Here is a 14,602-nt window from a genome sequence, read left to right as displayed (position 1 = left end):
CAGGAAATCCTTTATTCATCCTTAGGCAAGGAATTTCTTAGCTTTTTTAACTTTACTCTTAGATACTACTAAGCATATACTGGTGACTGAAAAAGAGCATTCCTTCAAGTTGTTCCTGCACAGTTTGATCTCATAGTTTGTGTGTCTTAGATTGGGTCACTGTTCCTACACTCATCAGCTCTTCATGCCTTCCCTCTGATTAGGCTGATACAGCCCACACTGGACCATGGAGAATCTGAAGTCCATTCTCTCTACCCCCTTTTCTTCCCTCCAAACCAGCTTTTAGGGTAGAGAAGAATTAATTCATCTTATTTCTAGGCTGAAAGTGTGGAGATGGTCTGTGCTGGTCATGGTGGTTCTCTTTCTGCTTTAGGCCATTGTTGTTCAGCTGGGTACAGAGTGTCTCCAACAACAGGAGTGCTTTGATCCACCATGGAGGGTATGATACCGAATAAATGTAAACAAACCTTACAGCCAAGATGATGTATGCAAAATAAAACAGGGCTATCATTTTGATGTAAAACTATTTTTGGTGTGTCACAATTGCCTCGGTCCCTTTTGCCTGCCAGATTTGTGAATTTATAAACTCCTTCACTAGTTTCCTCGCTCCAGGGAAGGAAAACCAGGAAACTGAAACTCCATTTTTCTTTCAAAAGAATATTAATGGCAAATGTTATGAGGTACTTGCTCAGCTTTGTGATAATATACATGTCCATTCATGAGATGGTCCAGGCAGAACAGAGGATTAGGAATAAAGAATTTAAAACTAAGTTTGAAAAGGCAGCACAGGAACTTCAGCCCCCAAAATATCCTCTGAAAGTTTGGCTTTATTTCACGCTGTCGGCCAGGATTCTCCTTACAGCACCACGATATTCATAATAAAGAAATAAATTAAATCCACCCCTTCCTGTCTGCCTCACAACACACGGCACTGTGCATGCTCAGCACATGTGTAGTTTTGATAAAGAGACATTATCGAGCCTGAAATCATTTTAAATAAAACAAATAATGTGGCTGCCCAGCACTTCCTCTGGAAGTAGTTCCTTGGATAAATCTTCCTTAACTCTCACATGTATGGAGTTAGTATATATATCCCTCAGTAACAGCGATTCATAGAAGGAATTTTTCAGGCTGACTGTAGGGCTGTGTATTTTATATATAGGGTGTGAAGTGCAGCCACGCAGGAGGGCCCTGCCTTCAGCCCCGGACTGCCGGGGGATCTGGCATCTTCCAGATACCCCACAGGACAGGCAGGAGGGGACAGGGATCCCTGTGCTGTCCCCCCAGGGCTGTGGCTGAGATTATCAGTCACTCTTCTTGTTTATGAGGTGGCTGAGGAGCTGCAGAGGTGGTGGCTCAAAGCCATTGAATCCCCTGGCCCTTGCAGCATCCCTGGATTCTTGGATGTTCCGAGGTCTTCTGCTGACATGGCTGTGATCCCACTGAGCAGAGGGGAGGGGGCTCGCCATGGGCTGCGCTACAGTCGATCACACTGAGATTTTGGGGACTCTGGGGGGGGACACCCGGGAAGCAGGTCCAGTCTCCAGGGCTGGTTCAGGTCTGGGGTGGAGGGCGCTCGGAGCAGCGGGGGCTGCGCCGCCCTGGCTCTGTGTTTACACAGCGCGTTGGAAGCTGTAAAAGGCCGATTGCTTCAGGAGCGGACGGGTCAGAGTTAGACAAGGGAGCAGTGGAAAAACAAATTCGTTGTTGTAACACCACGGAGCATAAAGCAAACCGGGAGGTGACCTGCGAAAGAACACGGCGCAGGGTTTCTGTCCTGTTGGGTGCTTCGTGGTGGACAAAGAAAGACTGAGAAGTGTGCAGGCATTTTTTTTTTCTATTTCCAAAATAAAAAGTATCTTTGTCTGGTACTTTGAATGTAGCAAGCATGCTGGTTCTAGCTTTCCCTGGTTTTGCTGGAGGGCCTGTGGGAGAAGGACTTGACAGAATACTAGCAGTTTTCTCAGAGTTTTCATTTAAGAAAAACCAGTGTAAAGATTTTGAATAGAGACTAATTTTTTCATCAAATGTTGCTGAAAATGTCTGAGTTAAAGAAGTGTTAAGAAAAGGAAGACAGACTATTAAAAAAAAAGGCTTCTTCCTTTTTGAATAATTATTTTATGATGATATATGCAGCAGAAGGGCTTAAAGGTCAGCAGTGAGATCAGGGCCCCTTGGTTCTCAGTGCTGTGCAGACATGTCGGAAGCAAACAGCAAACCTGTATGAGAGAGGCAGATAAAGGATAGTTGGACAAAGAGGCACAGAAAGGGTAAGTGGCTCGTCCAAGGTCACGCACAGATCGGTGGCTGTGCTGGATTGAACCATCTGTGGTAGATCTGGTCTCCTGGATCCTCTTCCCCTGTTTGATCCCCCCGCTCGTCTCGTCTCCGTTGGCAGTTTGTGAATGTTCAGACAGGGCTGAGCATCCCCCAGCTGGGTCTGCAGAGGGGATAATCCTTCACCTCTGCCGGTTTTAATGTGGCAGAGGCAAAATCCGGCGTTGGATCACAGGTTCTGACCCAGCCTAGGGCTGGAGCCGGGTCCAGACCCTGACCCCTGCCTGCTTCCCAGAGCCCTGGCCATGGATGTCTTTCCTGGCTTTGTCTGAGATAGAGCAACAAGGGAAACCTTTCATTGTGCACCTAAAGACTTGGAGACAATCAATTGGTTTATATACATTTCTAAAATCTAAGAGGCATGAAAAAAAACTCACCAGAAAGACTTATTTCGCTGTAAAAGGGTCTAAATTCTGCAACTGCCCTAGGGCATGTGGGGCACTCTAAATTAACATCAAGGCACTTATGAAGCAGTGGTGCTGTTAGTTTGCCAGACAGACCGATTCTTCCAGGAAAAACAGGGTAGAAAAGACCCCTGTTCTATAACTGTGTCAGCATGTAATCTTAGGATCTAGGCTTAACATTTTTTCATCTAAAGAAAAAGATGGGAGAAAATACCCTTTTTCAAAGTGAACACTTTCAGGCCTTTTGCAGTGCAGAGACAGAGGAGCAAAATCACAGTCTTGTTTTTCCTTGCAGATCGTGTCTAATAACAGCTCCTGGTATTGAGAGTATTGTGGTTTGTTAGCACTAAAATGTAAAGTTATTTTGAGCATGAAAGCCTGAACGTCATTCTATTTAAAAAAATGTAAAAGAAGGAGAGGAATGTTTACAGCACATTAAAACCTGTGTGGCAACTTAGCAAGAACTATTTTAACAATCCTCTTATTCCCTTTCCTGTTATGAACCATAAAAATGAGAATGCAGTGTCAGTAATAAATAATATTGGCATGGAGGGATGGCTCACCGTGCTCCTGGAGTCAGGCTGGGTCAGGCTGAGCCTAAGCTGGGCTCAGTCCTAGCTCCCACAGTGGGAACTGTGGCTGGTGCTGGGCTGCCCTGTGTGCTGGGGAGGTGAAGCCAGGAGCCTCCTCTCCTCTGCTGATCCCTGAGGCCGGAGAAAGGCTTGGGAGTTTCATGCTTCTTTACAGGAACTAACTGTAACCAGTATTTAGAAAACACAGCCTCTGCTTACTCCTGCCTCCCTGGGCTTTGTGACCCAGATGGAACAAGGATTAAAGCAGAATAATGCTTTATAAAAAAGTTTGCATCAGGGGTAGATCGGCAGTGAATGTTGACAAATACTGAAACTAAATCTGAGAAAAGACTTGTTCCAACTTTTTTTTTAATCGGCATTCCATATGTGTTATGTGGAGAGTTAGGATGTGCTGCTACTTCTGTTACATAAGAGTTTTTTGTTTTGTTTTTTTTTATATAAAGTGCAGTGGAGAATGCATGAGGAGTGAGAAGGAATATCAAGAAAAAAAAGTGCAAGAAAATAAGAAAAGCTACTAGGTGAAAAGCTTCTACTCAGTGTGTTATTTCCATAATTCCATGGGTTCCTTAAAGTCTCTTGTAATGTTTCTGAGAAAAAGCCTCGAAGTGAAAGGAGGGAGGCGAGGGTTTTTTTTTTCCCTTTGGTTTAAAGGAAAGTCTTGGTTAATTTTATTAGTAGACTTTGGGCTTGTTTTTATTTAAAAACAAAACAAAAATCCCTCTCAAGTTTAGAATTTCTGTACGGAAAAATTCCTCTTCTTTGCCAGAGAGGGAAGTATCTCCTTTTCATTCTGTTTGTTTTGGAGTATCTGTAGTTAAGTGTTTTGTGTTTGTTCTTTATTGAATACATTGGTGGTGCATTGATTCCTCCCTGACAAAGCTCGTTTCATTGCACTCTGATGGGCTCATTCCTTCCCGTATGACAGACAAACTTGTCCTTCCACGTGATGATCCTGCTTTGCCCTCCCAGGGTTTGATTGGTAGTGTCTGCATTTCCTACCTTGTTTACCTTTGAATGCTTTTTAAAGCGATTTTTGTTCTGGCCCCCACAAAGGAAACAGATGAAAAAACCCCACAGTGAATTCTTGCTCCAATTCCAATCTGTTTGCTTTGGTTTTCCTTTTTAGATTATTGTTTGGCTTTAATGTGTTTGTTTCTCCTTTAAACGGGTTTGAGATTACTCAAGGGTTCCTTGTTCAGCAGGTCAAAGGGTAATTTGGAGACTTTGAAACCGTCTCCCTTTTTATCACCAAGTTTTGTTCTTCCAAGAGTCCAAAGGATTTTCAGGATGATAGCTCCTGGAGGATGGCTCCATCTAAGGAAAACGTGAGCAGCAGACCTGAGTCACTTCAAGAGGCTTTTTTAGATGAAAAAAACCCCAATGATCTATGTCTAAATCAGAACCTTAATTAATCCTTATCTATTACTAACTAAAAGACTAAGTTTAGTGAGATTGATAGGTTTGATATTCAACTACCATACCAGGATGAAAACATTCAGTTCTGTATTTCTAAAGTTAAAAAATTTTACTAACTTCAAACAAGAGAGGTATCCATACACAAAAATGTGCAGTGTGTGCTATTAAAAATTGCCCTTTAACTGAAAGAGTCAATCTGTCCCGGAGTTAATCCCTGCTTTTAAAAGAGGGAAGTCATTTCCAACTGCTCAGCCATGGCACTGTGAGTTTGTAGGAAAGCATAATGAAGCATGGGGTAATGTAGGCTCCTTAACAAAAATTCACAGCTACTTCTTATTTCTGCATAAGATTTTAATCCTCAAAGGTGCTATGCACAGGGAGAACTTCTTCTGCACTTTTCTAATATGAATTTATTCACTGTTTATATTTTCCCGGTACTTTAAATCTCTTGAGTAAAGCAGGAAGAAAAGAAAAAGTTCACCCCTAAAATCTTAATTTCTTACTAAGGTACCTAAATATAATAAATTTCAGTTGAATCACAGAGTGGAGAAGAATGCATACATTTTTATTTTTTTTTAAGAGAAAGCAGGGTGTATATATTCAGCTGTGGGGGAGTTATAGGGTTGCAGCTTCTCAGTGAAAAAAGATTAAACTGTCTTCCCCTTGCAAGTTCACCTTGACACGATGAGCAGCTCTGACCCAAACTCCTGGGAGTAGAACAGTCTCACAGGTGTGAGGACTAGGGAGAGGAGATAACTGAGATGTGTAGCTGCATTTTCAGGTTTGTGGTGAAGTGACCCAGAGTTTATTGTTCACTGATCCACTCCTTGACAGCTTTAAATCAGAGAGTATTTTTCTGTTGCTTTTCTTTTCACACACGCAAGCCTCCAGCTCTCTTTTGGTTCATCCTGATAATCATGGAGAGGAATGTTACAAAGTTTACAGTCTAGGTTTTCAAGTGGAAAGAGTAAAGTAAATCAGAGATAAAGGTGTTGCTGTAAGAACCGTTTGCTACGTGTGTCCTCCAGGTTAATTGAGCTCCGTGTCCTTGCTGAAAACAGGCTATTTCCTACAAACAGAAACAAAGCAAATTGTACAATTAGATCACCGCTGTCGCTTTTACTTTTTGAGCCACAGATTTTGTCCTCTCTGCCATGTCTCCTCAGCCGTGGTAGGAGCTGGAATACAGGCTATTCCTGTGGCAAGGAAGTCTGATACCTCCTCGGAAGCTGCAGTGCCATTTCAGTCCAGTTGCTAAGGGATGCTCGAGCGAGATGTCGTCTGAGTCTTCTCCTCCAAGTGAGCACATTGGTTTGGTCACAACTCCACCCCCACAGTCCACAGCCAAAAGTTTACGAGGTCATGCTCACTGTGGACAGCGAGAGCCCATTAGGAGCTGCACAACTGTCCCACTGAAAACTAATTAACCATTTCTTCTTTTCTGGAGGCATCCAAAGTGCTCAGTGCCTTCAGCTCACTAACAAATGTGAATTGTTTGCAGTAAGGGTGTTTGTCACCTGGAGGGTTTGGAGGAAAGCTGTGGGGGTAAGATGGGCATTTGATCTGTGTATAAAGCAGTGTCCTTTAATACCATATTTTCAGGTCTTAGTTAGTTAGACTTTTACCACAGGGGCACTATGCCCATACATATAGTTATTTTATCTTTGAATTATTTGTTCCTAAGACTGTAGGTTCTTCAGAAGTGAGTTTTAATTTTATGGTGAGTTAAGGTCAGATTTTTCCTGCACTTACTCTTCTGATATGAGTCTTGTGAAACTGAAGTTCTTGGAAACTGAAAGTTCCTTTTTATAAGATGGAAGCTAATGGAACTAGTTTCAATAAGAAACACAATTTACTCTAAAGACACATTAGCAGCATTATGTTATTTAAACAAATAAAAAAGAGTGAGAACAGCTAATGTGTTGGTATGCTCACTCTCCAAACGATGTGCTCCTAATCAGGACAGCACTGGAAAAACTCCTGGCAGTTCAGTGGGTTTGTGAAGTACGGGCGGTGCCTTAAGTCTTTTGTCCTGTCATATTTCAGAAAGACAAAAAAGTCTGTAATTGCTGATAGGTTTCACAATTTGGGAATTCTCTTTTTGTTTTCTGTAGCTTTTGACACTTTCACACTTTAATAACACTTGTAGTACAAGGAGCTAATTCTTAATTCTGTTGTAAGTAACTGGGAGCTTTGTGAATTAGCTGAGTGTGTTTTTCCTTTTCAGCTACCTCATGCTTTGTTCAGCCCAGAGACAGAGGACAGGGTATGTGCAGCAGGAGGGCAGCGATTCCTGTTGGAGTTTAACCTCGCAGAGCCTGTCCAGGTTGTGTTTGGGAAGGAGTGGGTGTGCACTGCCGGACAACAGCATTTACACAGCCATGACTCCCTTGTCCGTGGATGCTTGGGCATATTTACTACTCCCATTTCCCTACTCTAAAGTCACTAACCCAGATTTTAGCCTTTTGTATATCTCCAGCAATGATTTTTGTCTTGTTTGTGTGTATTCACATTTGGGCTCCCTTCTCCCCAGCTGGGACCCAGAGGGAGGCAAAGCCTGGAGGTTGGGGCAGATTTTCCCTGCTGTGTGAGGTGGCAGATACTGGCATTTCTGCATTCTCTTCATACCTGAAACCATAAAAAAAACTATGAGGTTTTATAATTTTCAGTCTGAATTCTGCTTTATTGACTCCTTTATGCCTTGTAAACTCCACAGTTAAAATATATTTGATTATTGCGTATTACAGGGAAACTGTACAAATAAATAAAAGACCTATAAAAGATACAAGGAATTATTATGATCTTTGCTTCAGATGAGTCTGGGCATTGTTGAGCCAAGTCTCTCTATGACTTTCTGAAACTGCCTCAGCCTAAAACAACACCTGGAGACACTAGTAAGAGTCTCTCCAGTGACTCCAGAACTTTCAAGCTCTGTGTATCCCAAAGTTCTGGCATTTAAAAATAGACCGAAAGTGCCAATAACTCCTCAAAGACCACGATGTGGTTGTGATGTTCCTTGTTTCTTCTGCGGTCCACTCCTCTTTCATCAAGGGCAGCTCCACAGGTGTATTTGATGACATTAACTGTGACCTCCTAGTTGTTTGCTCTATTCACATAATTATTTTACTGTAGATGTTTCTAATTATAGTAAGTGGATGATGTAAGAAGGTGTGTTCGTGGGAACAGTGTTGTAGATAATTGAATTTTGCAAAAGAGGTTAAATAATATTTGTACAGTAAAGGACATTTCACTAATCTCAGAGGGAGGGTTACAGAGAAAACCTGTGTATTTTAGGGAACTGACTTATAGGAAAAGCAAAGCTCCAACCTTTGTTTTCCAGGTGTAGCTGATAAGTTGTGTAATTTTGGTAATGAGGTTTCCAAAACATTTTAGAAAAGAAAATGGAGATAGACAGCTGGTAAAACCATACAGAGGAGCAAGTGTGTGCATCCAGTTGTACTCCACTGCTGCACGCAGCATCCCCTGGTGCCATGAGGCCCCTGTCCCAACTGGGATGGACAGAGATGGACAGGGACAGGCAGGGATGGATAAGGCTGGGACAGGCAGGAATGGACACGCCTGGGATGGGATGGGATGGATAGGGCTGGGACAGACAGGGATGGGATGGATAGGGCTGGACAGGGACAGGCAGGGATGGAGAAGGCTGGGACGGGTGGGGATGGACAGGGATGCACAGGGACAGGCAGGGATGAGCAGCCCCTCATCAGGCTCCGCAGGGGCTCCACAAACCCGGCAGATCGCGGGGTGCGAGGGAGCTGCCCCGCGCCCGGGAAGCGCGTTTACCCAAAAACCCGTCACAAACCAAACCGTTCAGTCCCCCAACTCCTACATCAATTATTTTCAAGTGTACCACTAAGCGCCCCGGGGGCACGACTCCCTTAACACTTTATTCACAACTCTACTAACTCCAAGCCCAACTCCCGGCGTTTTGGGGGCTGTTTCATCCCGAGGTGCGCGCTGGCCGCGGGGGGCGGCGGGTCCCGCCGGGGGTTGCGGGGCGGCGGCGGGGCCGGTTCGAAGAGGGCGCCGGCGGCGGCGCGGGGTGACGCGGGCATCATGTGAGCGGCCCCGCTCGCTCCCGGCGTGCAGTGTGGGCCCGCTCGCCCCACCCCGCGCTCCGCCGCCGCGGAGCCGCTCAATAGGGGAAGGGGAAAAAAAAAAAAAAAAAAAGGAGAAAAAAAAAAAAGAAAGAAATGCGGGAGAGAGCAGGAAAAATAAGACGAGGAAAAATCCGCCCGTAAGGGACAGGTTCTGCTCGGGGCGCACAGACCAAACGGGCTTTTTTATTTTTTTTTTGCCCTTTTTTATTTTTGTCGCCGAGAGGATTCAGCCGCCTGGAAACCGCATGTGAAAAAGAGCAGCAGCAAGGAAGAGAGAAAAAAAAAAAGGAGGAAAAAAAAAAAAGAAGGGGGGGGTTTGGATTGGACCCCCCCGCCCCGGTGCGGGAGGAAGGACCCGCGGCCGGAGGGCGAGGAGCTGCGGCGGCCGGCGAGGGAAGGGACCGGGGCTGCGTGACCCCCGCGGCGCGGGGGGAGAGGCGAGGAAGAGACGTTTCCCGATCCTCCCCGCCGAGGATTTGGGGAGGTTTCCGCGCCTGGAGCCCGTGCCTTTGGATCTAAAGAGGATTATTATTTTTTTGGGGGTGGCACTGAAGCTGGATTTGTTCCTGTGCGTGCGGCGCGGGGGGGGGCATTTGTGCTGCCTCTAGAGGAGCCGGCGGCCCGGCCGGGGCGCGGAGATCCCCGCGGATCGCTCCGCACCCCCCGGGAAAGGTGCGCCGAGGGGATCGGCGGGGGGCGGGGGAGGAGAGGCAGCTGCAGCTGCCGGGGAGGAGGCCCGGCGGAGCGGCAGCAAAGTCATCGCTATCGGCCCCCCCTCGGCTGGCTCCGGGCTCGGCGCTCTCCATGTCTCTGGCTCTGGGCAGCGGCCGCCACAGCAGCGAGTAGGGGGGGAGGAGGAGGAGGAGGAGGAGGAAGAAGAAGAAGGGAGCCCGGGAGTGCCTCCCTCCCTCCCTCCCTCCCCCCGGCAGCCCCGGCCGCCTCCCGTCCCCTCGCCCCGCGTCCCTGCCTTCCCCTCCCCAAGATGGGCTGTTTAGGGAACAGCAAGACGGAGGATCAGCGCAACGAGGAGAAGGCGCAGCGGGAGGCCAACAAGAAGATCGAGAAGCAGCTGCAGAAGGACAAGCAGGTCTATAGGGCCACGCACCGGCTCCTCCTGCTGGGTAAGGGGCCGCGGGCAGCGGGGCCGGGGGCCGTGCCCTCCCCGCCGGGGCGCCGGCCCCAGCCCGGGCACGGGGAGGCCGGGGCAGAGGTGGGGCCCACCCGGGGCCGCGGGGATCCGCTACAGCGCCCGGGGCGGCGGGGCCGGGGGCGCCGGGGGAGCGACGGGGAGGGCTCGGGCACCACCCGGGGCGCCGCGGGAGGGGCCGGGGCAGGTACGGGAGCGGCGGCCCCGGCGGGGCGGGCAGCGGGGCCTCGGGCGGGTGCGGGCAGGGGGCCGGGGATGCCGCGGCGAGGGGCCCGCGGGGAGCCCGGGAGATAAACAGGGCAGGGCAGTGACAGCGGCCGCGGGCGAGCGGAGCGCGGCAGGGCCGGACACCGCTCCCCTTTTCGCCGCGGCTCGGGGTGCCGAGGGACGTGCGGCCAGGCCGGGGAGAGGAGGAGGAAGAGGAAGGGAGGAAGTCGGGGAATCGTTTGGGGGAAACGGAGGGAGGATGTCTGTCCCGGAGGGAAGCGCGGCCGCGCTGGGGCCGGGCAGCGGCGCAGGGCCGGGCGGGCACAACCCCGGCCCCGCAGGGCTCGTCCCCCCGCGCTGTCGCACCAGGAATTGAGGTACCGCGCTCGGAGCGCCGGCACAGCCCGGCTCCAGGTGCGATTCCAGCCGCTCCTCTGGGTTACCTGCCCGTGTTTTTTTTTTCACGAGGTATATTTAGAAACGCAGGTTGTGGCTTCCCAAGGAAAGGAAAGGTCCAAAAATCGCTCTAGGGGGGAGCAAGGAAATGTTTGGTCAGGCTCGTTATTTCAGCGTATTTCGGAGTAGTGTTTTAAGCTCGGATGCAGTTACGAGCCGTGGGTTGTTTTGGTCACGCCGAGGGACCGCCTGTGCACGTTCTGCAGGGCTGTAGTGTGGAGCACAGGGTAGGCCTCGCCGAGCTGACTCAGTTCTGGGGTGAAAAAACCTTCGTTGAAGGGGAAAAAAAAAAAGATTTTTTTTTTTTTAAGACTGTGAATTTGGAAATGTACTTTCACCAGTAACATCTTTCAAATAGTCATTTGACGAAAGAGCCTTAACATAAATGGAGAGAGACTGGGGCTACAGCAGCACCTGCAGCACTGAGTAGCCTGCCAGGGCTCCAGCAGAAGTCTTTTAACAGGATAATTTGGACTTCAGCTCTCGGGGACTGTCTTGGACTTCCAGATTTCAGGCTGAACATTACATAGATACGTAGAAACCATTTGTCATCAGAAGGGTTGCTTTCGTAAGAGCCAAATTTCAGCAAACAGAAACATGATGGGCTTGCCTGGATTTTCTTTCTGTTTTTTTTTTTTGTTTGTAGGGTTTTTTTGTGTTTGGATTTTTATTTATTTATTTATTTTTAGTTTTGGTGGCTGAAAAATAATTTAGATACTTGTAAATAAAAATTTGTGTGTGTTTAGTGATGGCAGTAAAGTCATCTGTGTGTGTGTGTGTTTTAAAGTGGTAGTTCAGCTGTTACAGTTTCTGCCATGAATTGTGGATAGTCTGTAACACAGACTCACTAGTAAAAAAATAAATATAACAGTTCCCGTCCCTATTATTATGTTATGTTTCCTTTATAAGACACACGAAATAGAAAGCCAAGCGCTTTGAAAGTATTCTTAATCTTTTCAAATCATATTCAAGTAGCAACAAAGAAGAGCTGCTGAATATTCTAGCAGGTTTATGCTGCTCCTTGTAGGCCCCACCGCTGTACACGTGCTTGTCCCGCTGCCACGAGCAGTCTCACTGAAATTAATGGAACTCTCCTTGGTGGTGAAGTTAAATGTGTGTGTAATTGTTGGTAAGAATATGGCCTTAACGAGCAGCCAAATATAGAAGTAGACTTATGTAGATGTAATACTTCGTTTTGGTTCCCTGGTGTTGTATCTGATCCAGAGAACCCAGGTGTGTCAATACCAAACCGTATGTGTTTATAGCAAATGCAACAACTATCCAGCCCTGTTCTTGGCCTAAGTGAAGTAAAGATTTTGGCTCCCAGTGCTTATAAATATGTGATTTAGAGTTACAGCTGAAATTTAGTTGTTAATTATTTTTTAAATGAAAATATGCCTATAGGAAATACTGCTGTTCCTGGATAATTCTTAGTTGTGAAGAGGACCCAGTCTGTCTATCTTAACCCAAGATACTAATTCTTGATCAGTTTTGCCACCTGTGTTTATTGCCTGGTGCAGTCTGTCTGAAGAGACAGAAGGTGTATGTTACAGAATAGTAGTTTAGGGGAGAAGTGGCACTTGCATAAAGAGTTGTAGATAAAAACTGCTCTCTAAATGCTTAGAAAACATCAGTGAGCAAGGAGAGGAAAAAGGAGTAAGGCTCTGGTATTAAAGTGGCAAAACATACAAGCAGGTTTTATGGAGAGCAGAGCAGGACTGTTGGGAACTCACGGGGGAGAAGGAAAGGGAGGGAGAAAGCAGAGAGGGAAACGTGTTTGTCAGAAAATGAACTTTGAAATATAACTGCTAAAATACAGTTTTGAACATGAGGCTCAAAATGGAGGCTTGTGCTGTCAGTGTGTGCTAGCAGAGGCCTGACATCCTATAAATACAAACTGTACCTCCCTGCCCATTCTGCCACAGATGTACGGTTCCTGTTGTTGAGACACAGGCTAATGAGAGGACTGAAGGAGTAACCAGGAGATGCTAAGGGGAAATCTTTCTAAATTTTACCAGGTTGTGCTACTACTCTTGCAAAAAATGTGTTTGCTTTATATAGAAAGCTGCCGATCTGGCAGCGTGGAGCAGCTCAATTAAATGCTGCTGTTGGAGTTGTTCAGCGTGCCTGGAAAAACGGGTACTATAGGCAGATGGGCTGCCCTGTGCACTGGCATCCGAGCAGCTCAGCAGAAATAGCATCCATCCACTTGTGGAAACTGGAGTAAAGTGGAGTGGGGGTTTCTGTACTGCAGGTATATGGGGGAAGCAGGGGAGAGCTGCGGGGGGGGGGGCTCTTTGGAGCAGGCAGCCACAGAGGGTGGTCTTTGCGTCTCGTTGTGCTATAGGGTTGATTTTGGAACATGTAGAGAAGGTGGGAGATTGCTTACAAGACACAAGTAGGAGAAGGAGGTTTTTGTAGCATTGTGGGTGGAGGCTTAAAGGGATGCCTTCCTTTTTCAGATGCGAGTATCCACGTATTTTACTTCGTGTGATTTAAGTTACAGTCTTCGACTGGGTGATGATTAACTGCAGCCAAATTTAATATACTTTAAGGATCTAACAAAAATGCTTTGGTTCAATAGGGACTTCAGTCAGTCTTTCCCTCTGTCAGATAGTAGTGACAAGGCAACCAGGTTGTGACGTACCCTGTTTTCTTCTCTATAAAATGTTGAAGTTGTCCTTTTTCTTTCCAAATGCTGCAGTCTGCTTTTAACGTTGACACTGGAAAAATGGACAGTGAAATGATCCAAGATTCAGATCTGACACATGACTTGAGCTGGGCATTTATTTTTAGCTACAACTGAAGTTTCCAGTGGCAATTATTTCTTTCACTTTTCACTCTTGCACTGAGAAAGCCAACTTTCTCGATTTTACCCTGAAGAAAAAAATTTTAGTGTGTCCTTTAATCACTCATGCTTCCTTCTGAAATTGATTTACTTTCATTTTCTAGGTGCTGGTGAATCCGGTAAAAGCACAATAGTCAAACAGATGAGGATCTTGCACGTGAATGGATTTAATGCTGAGTAAGTGCATTTGCTTTTTCACTTCACAACGTACCTTCCGCCTGTGCACTGCACAGAGTCAGTGCTGCTGCTTTATAGCTTGGTGCGTTTTCTTCTTGCTGCTGTTTCACTGTCTCTAGAATTTGGATGTGCATTTTTAAATTAGATTAGTAGACATTCAGTTGAAGAAGTCGAGCACCAATCATTAGTGAGATCCAGCAGTATAAAATTACTTATATCAAAGGCATAGCTTAAGTTTTGTGTGTTTGTTAACTGCAGTTTCTTTCACAACATGGCTGACACTGATTTACCTCAGCTATAGCACATTGATTCATATTGCTGAAAACATGCCTTGTGTCAGCGTACAAAATAAGTGCAGTTTTCTTTATTTAGAATAAGTAAGGCTTTAGTTTCTGTCTCCTCACAAAATGAAACCGTACTATGAATTTTGGGGATTCTGTTGTATTTGCTTGTCCAGATGTTTGTGTTAAATTATGTTTCTAAAAGCTTTTATTTTTTACACTTAGTATCTGTTCAGTTATTTGATAGTTGTGAGGAGGAGAATGGCATTAAGATAGGAAAACTGGATTATCAGTTTTTTTCATCTGAGAAGGATTTGTGTTTGCTAACTTTTTGTCTAACCTTGCTAGACAGTAGGAAGAGATTCTTCTGCATGTTAGTTTATGCCTGCAAGCATCTGTGTGTGTATCCCAAAACCTGCTAAATTAATTCTAATTGAATGAAAGTGTTGAAATTTCAAAGCTTATTCTCTGTGTTTAATTTTAATTTTTTAATTTTTTTTTAATCGATTATATTTCTGGTTTTGTCTTGCTTGTTGTCAAGCATAGCAGTTTTGTATTGTCATCCTCCAGCTTTTAGTGGTATCATCTATTTTGTTAATCCTGCTTTTTTGAGAA

The 14,602-nt window shown here is 46.0% G+C and overlaps 1 protein-coding gene across 2 annotated transcripts in view; it reads left to right on the top strand.

Moving 5' to 3' along the window:
* GNAS (GNAS complex locus) overlaps nt 1-14,602 on the top strand; it is a 138,102-nt gene that overhangs the window by 40,501 nt on the left and 82,999 nt on the right. Inside the window, exons 1-2 of one of the 2 annotated variants that reach the window (XM_027697587.1) lie at nt 8,923-9,992; nt 13,634-13,706. In XM_027697587.1, the coding sequence (XP_027553388.1) occupies nt 9,854-9,992; nt 13,634-13,706 (212 nt within the window). In that variant the 5' untranslated portion in view covers nt 8,923-9,853. Of the gene's footprint in view, nt 1-8,922; nt 9,993-13,633; nt 13,707-14,602 lie in introns of those variants that run through there. The other variant, XM_027697586.1, reaches the window with a different exon arrangement.

The sequence above is a fragment of the Neopelma chrysocephalum genome, unplaced genomic scaffold, assembly GCF_003984885.1.
Source record: "Neopelma chrysocephalum unplaced genomic scaffold, ASM398488v2 Primary Assembly neopelma1_119, whole genome shotgun sequence".
Lineage (NCBI taxonomy): Eukaryota > Metazoa > Chordata > Aves > Passeriformes > Pipridae > Neopelma > Neopelma chrysocephalum.
The sequence above is the reverse complement of the archived record's forward strand: the minus strand, read 5'-3'. Positions and strand labels throughout refer to the sequence as shown.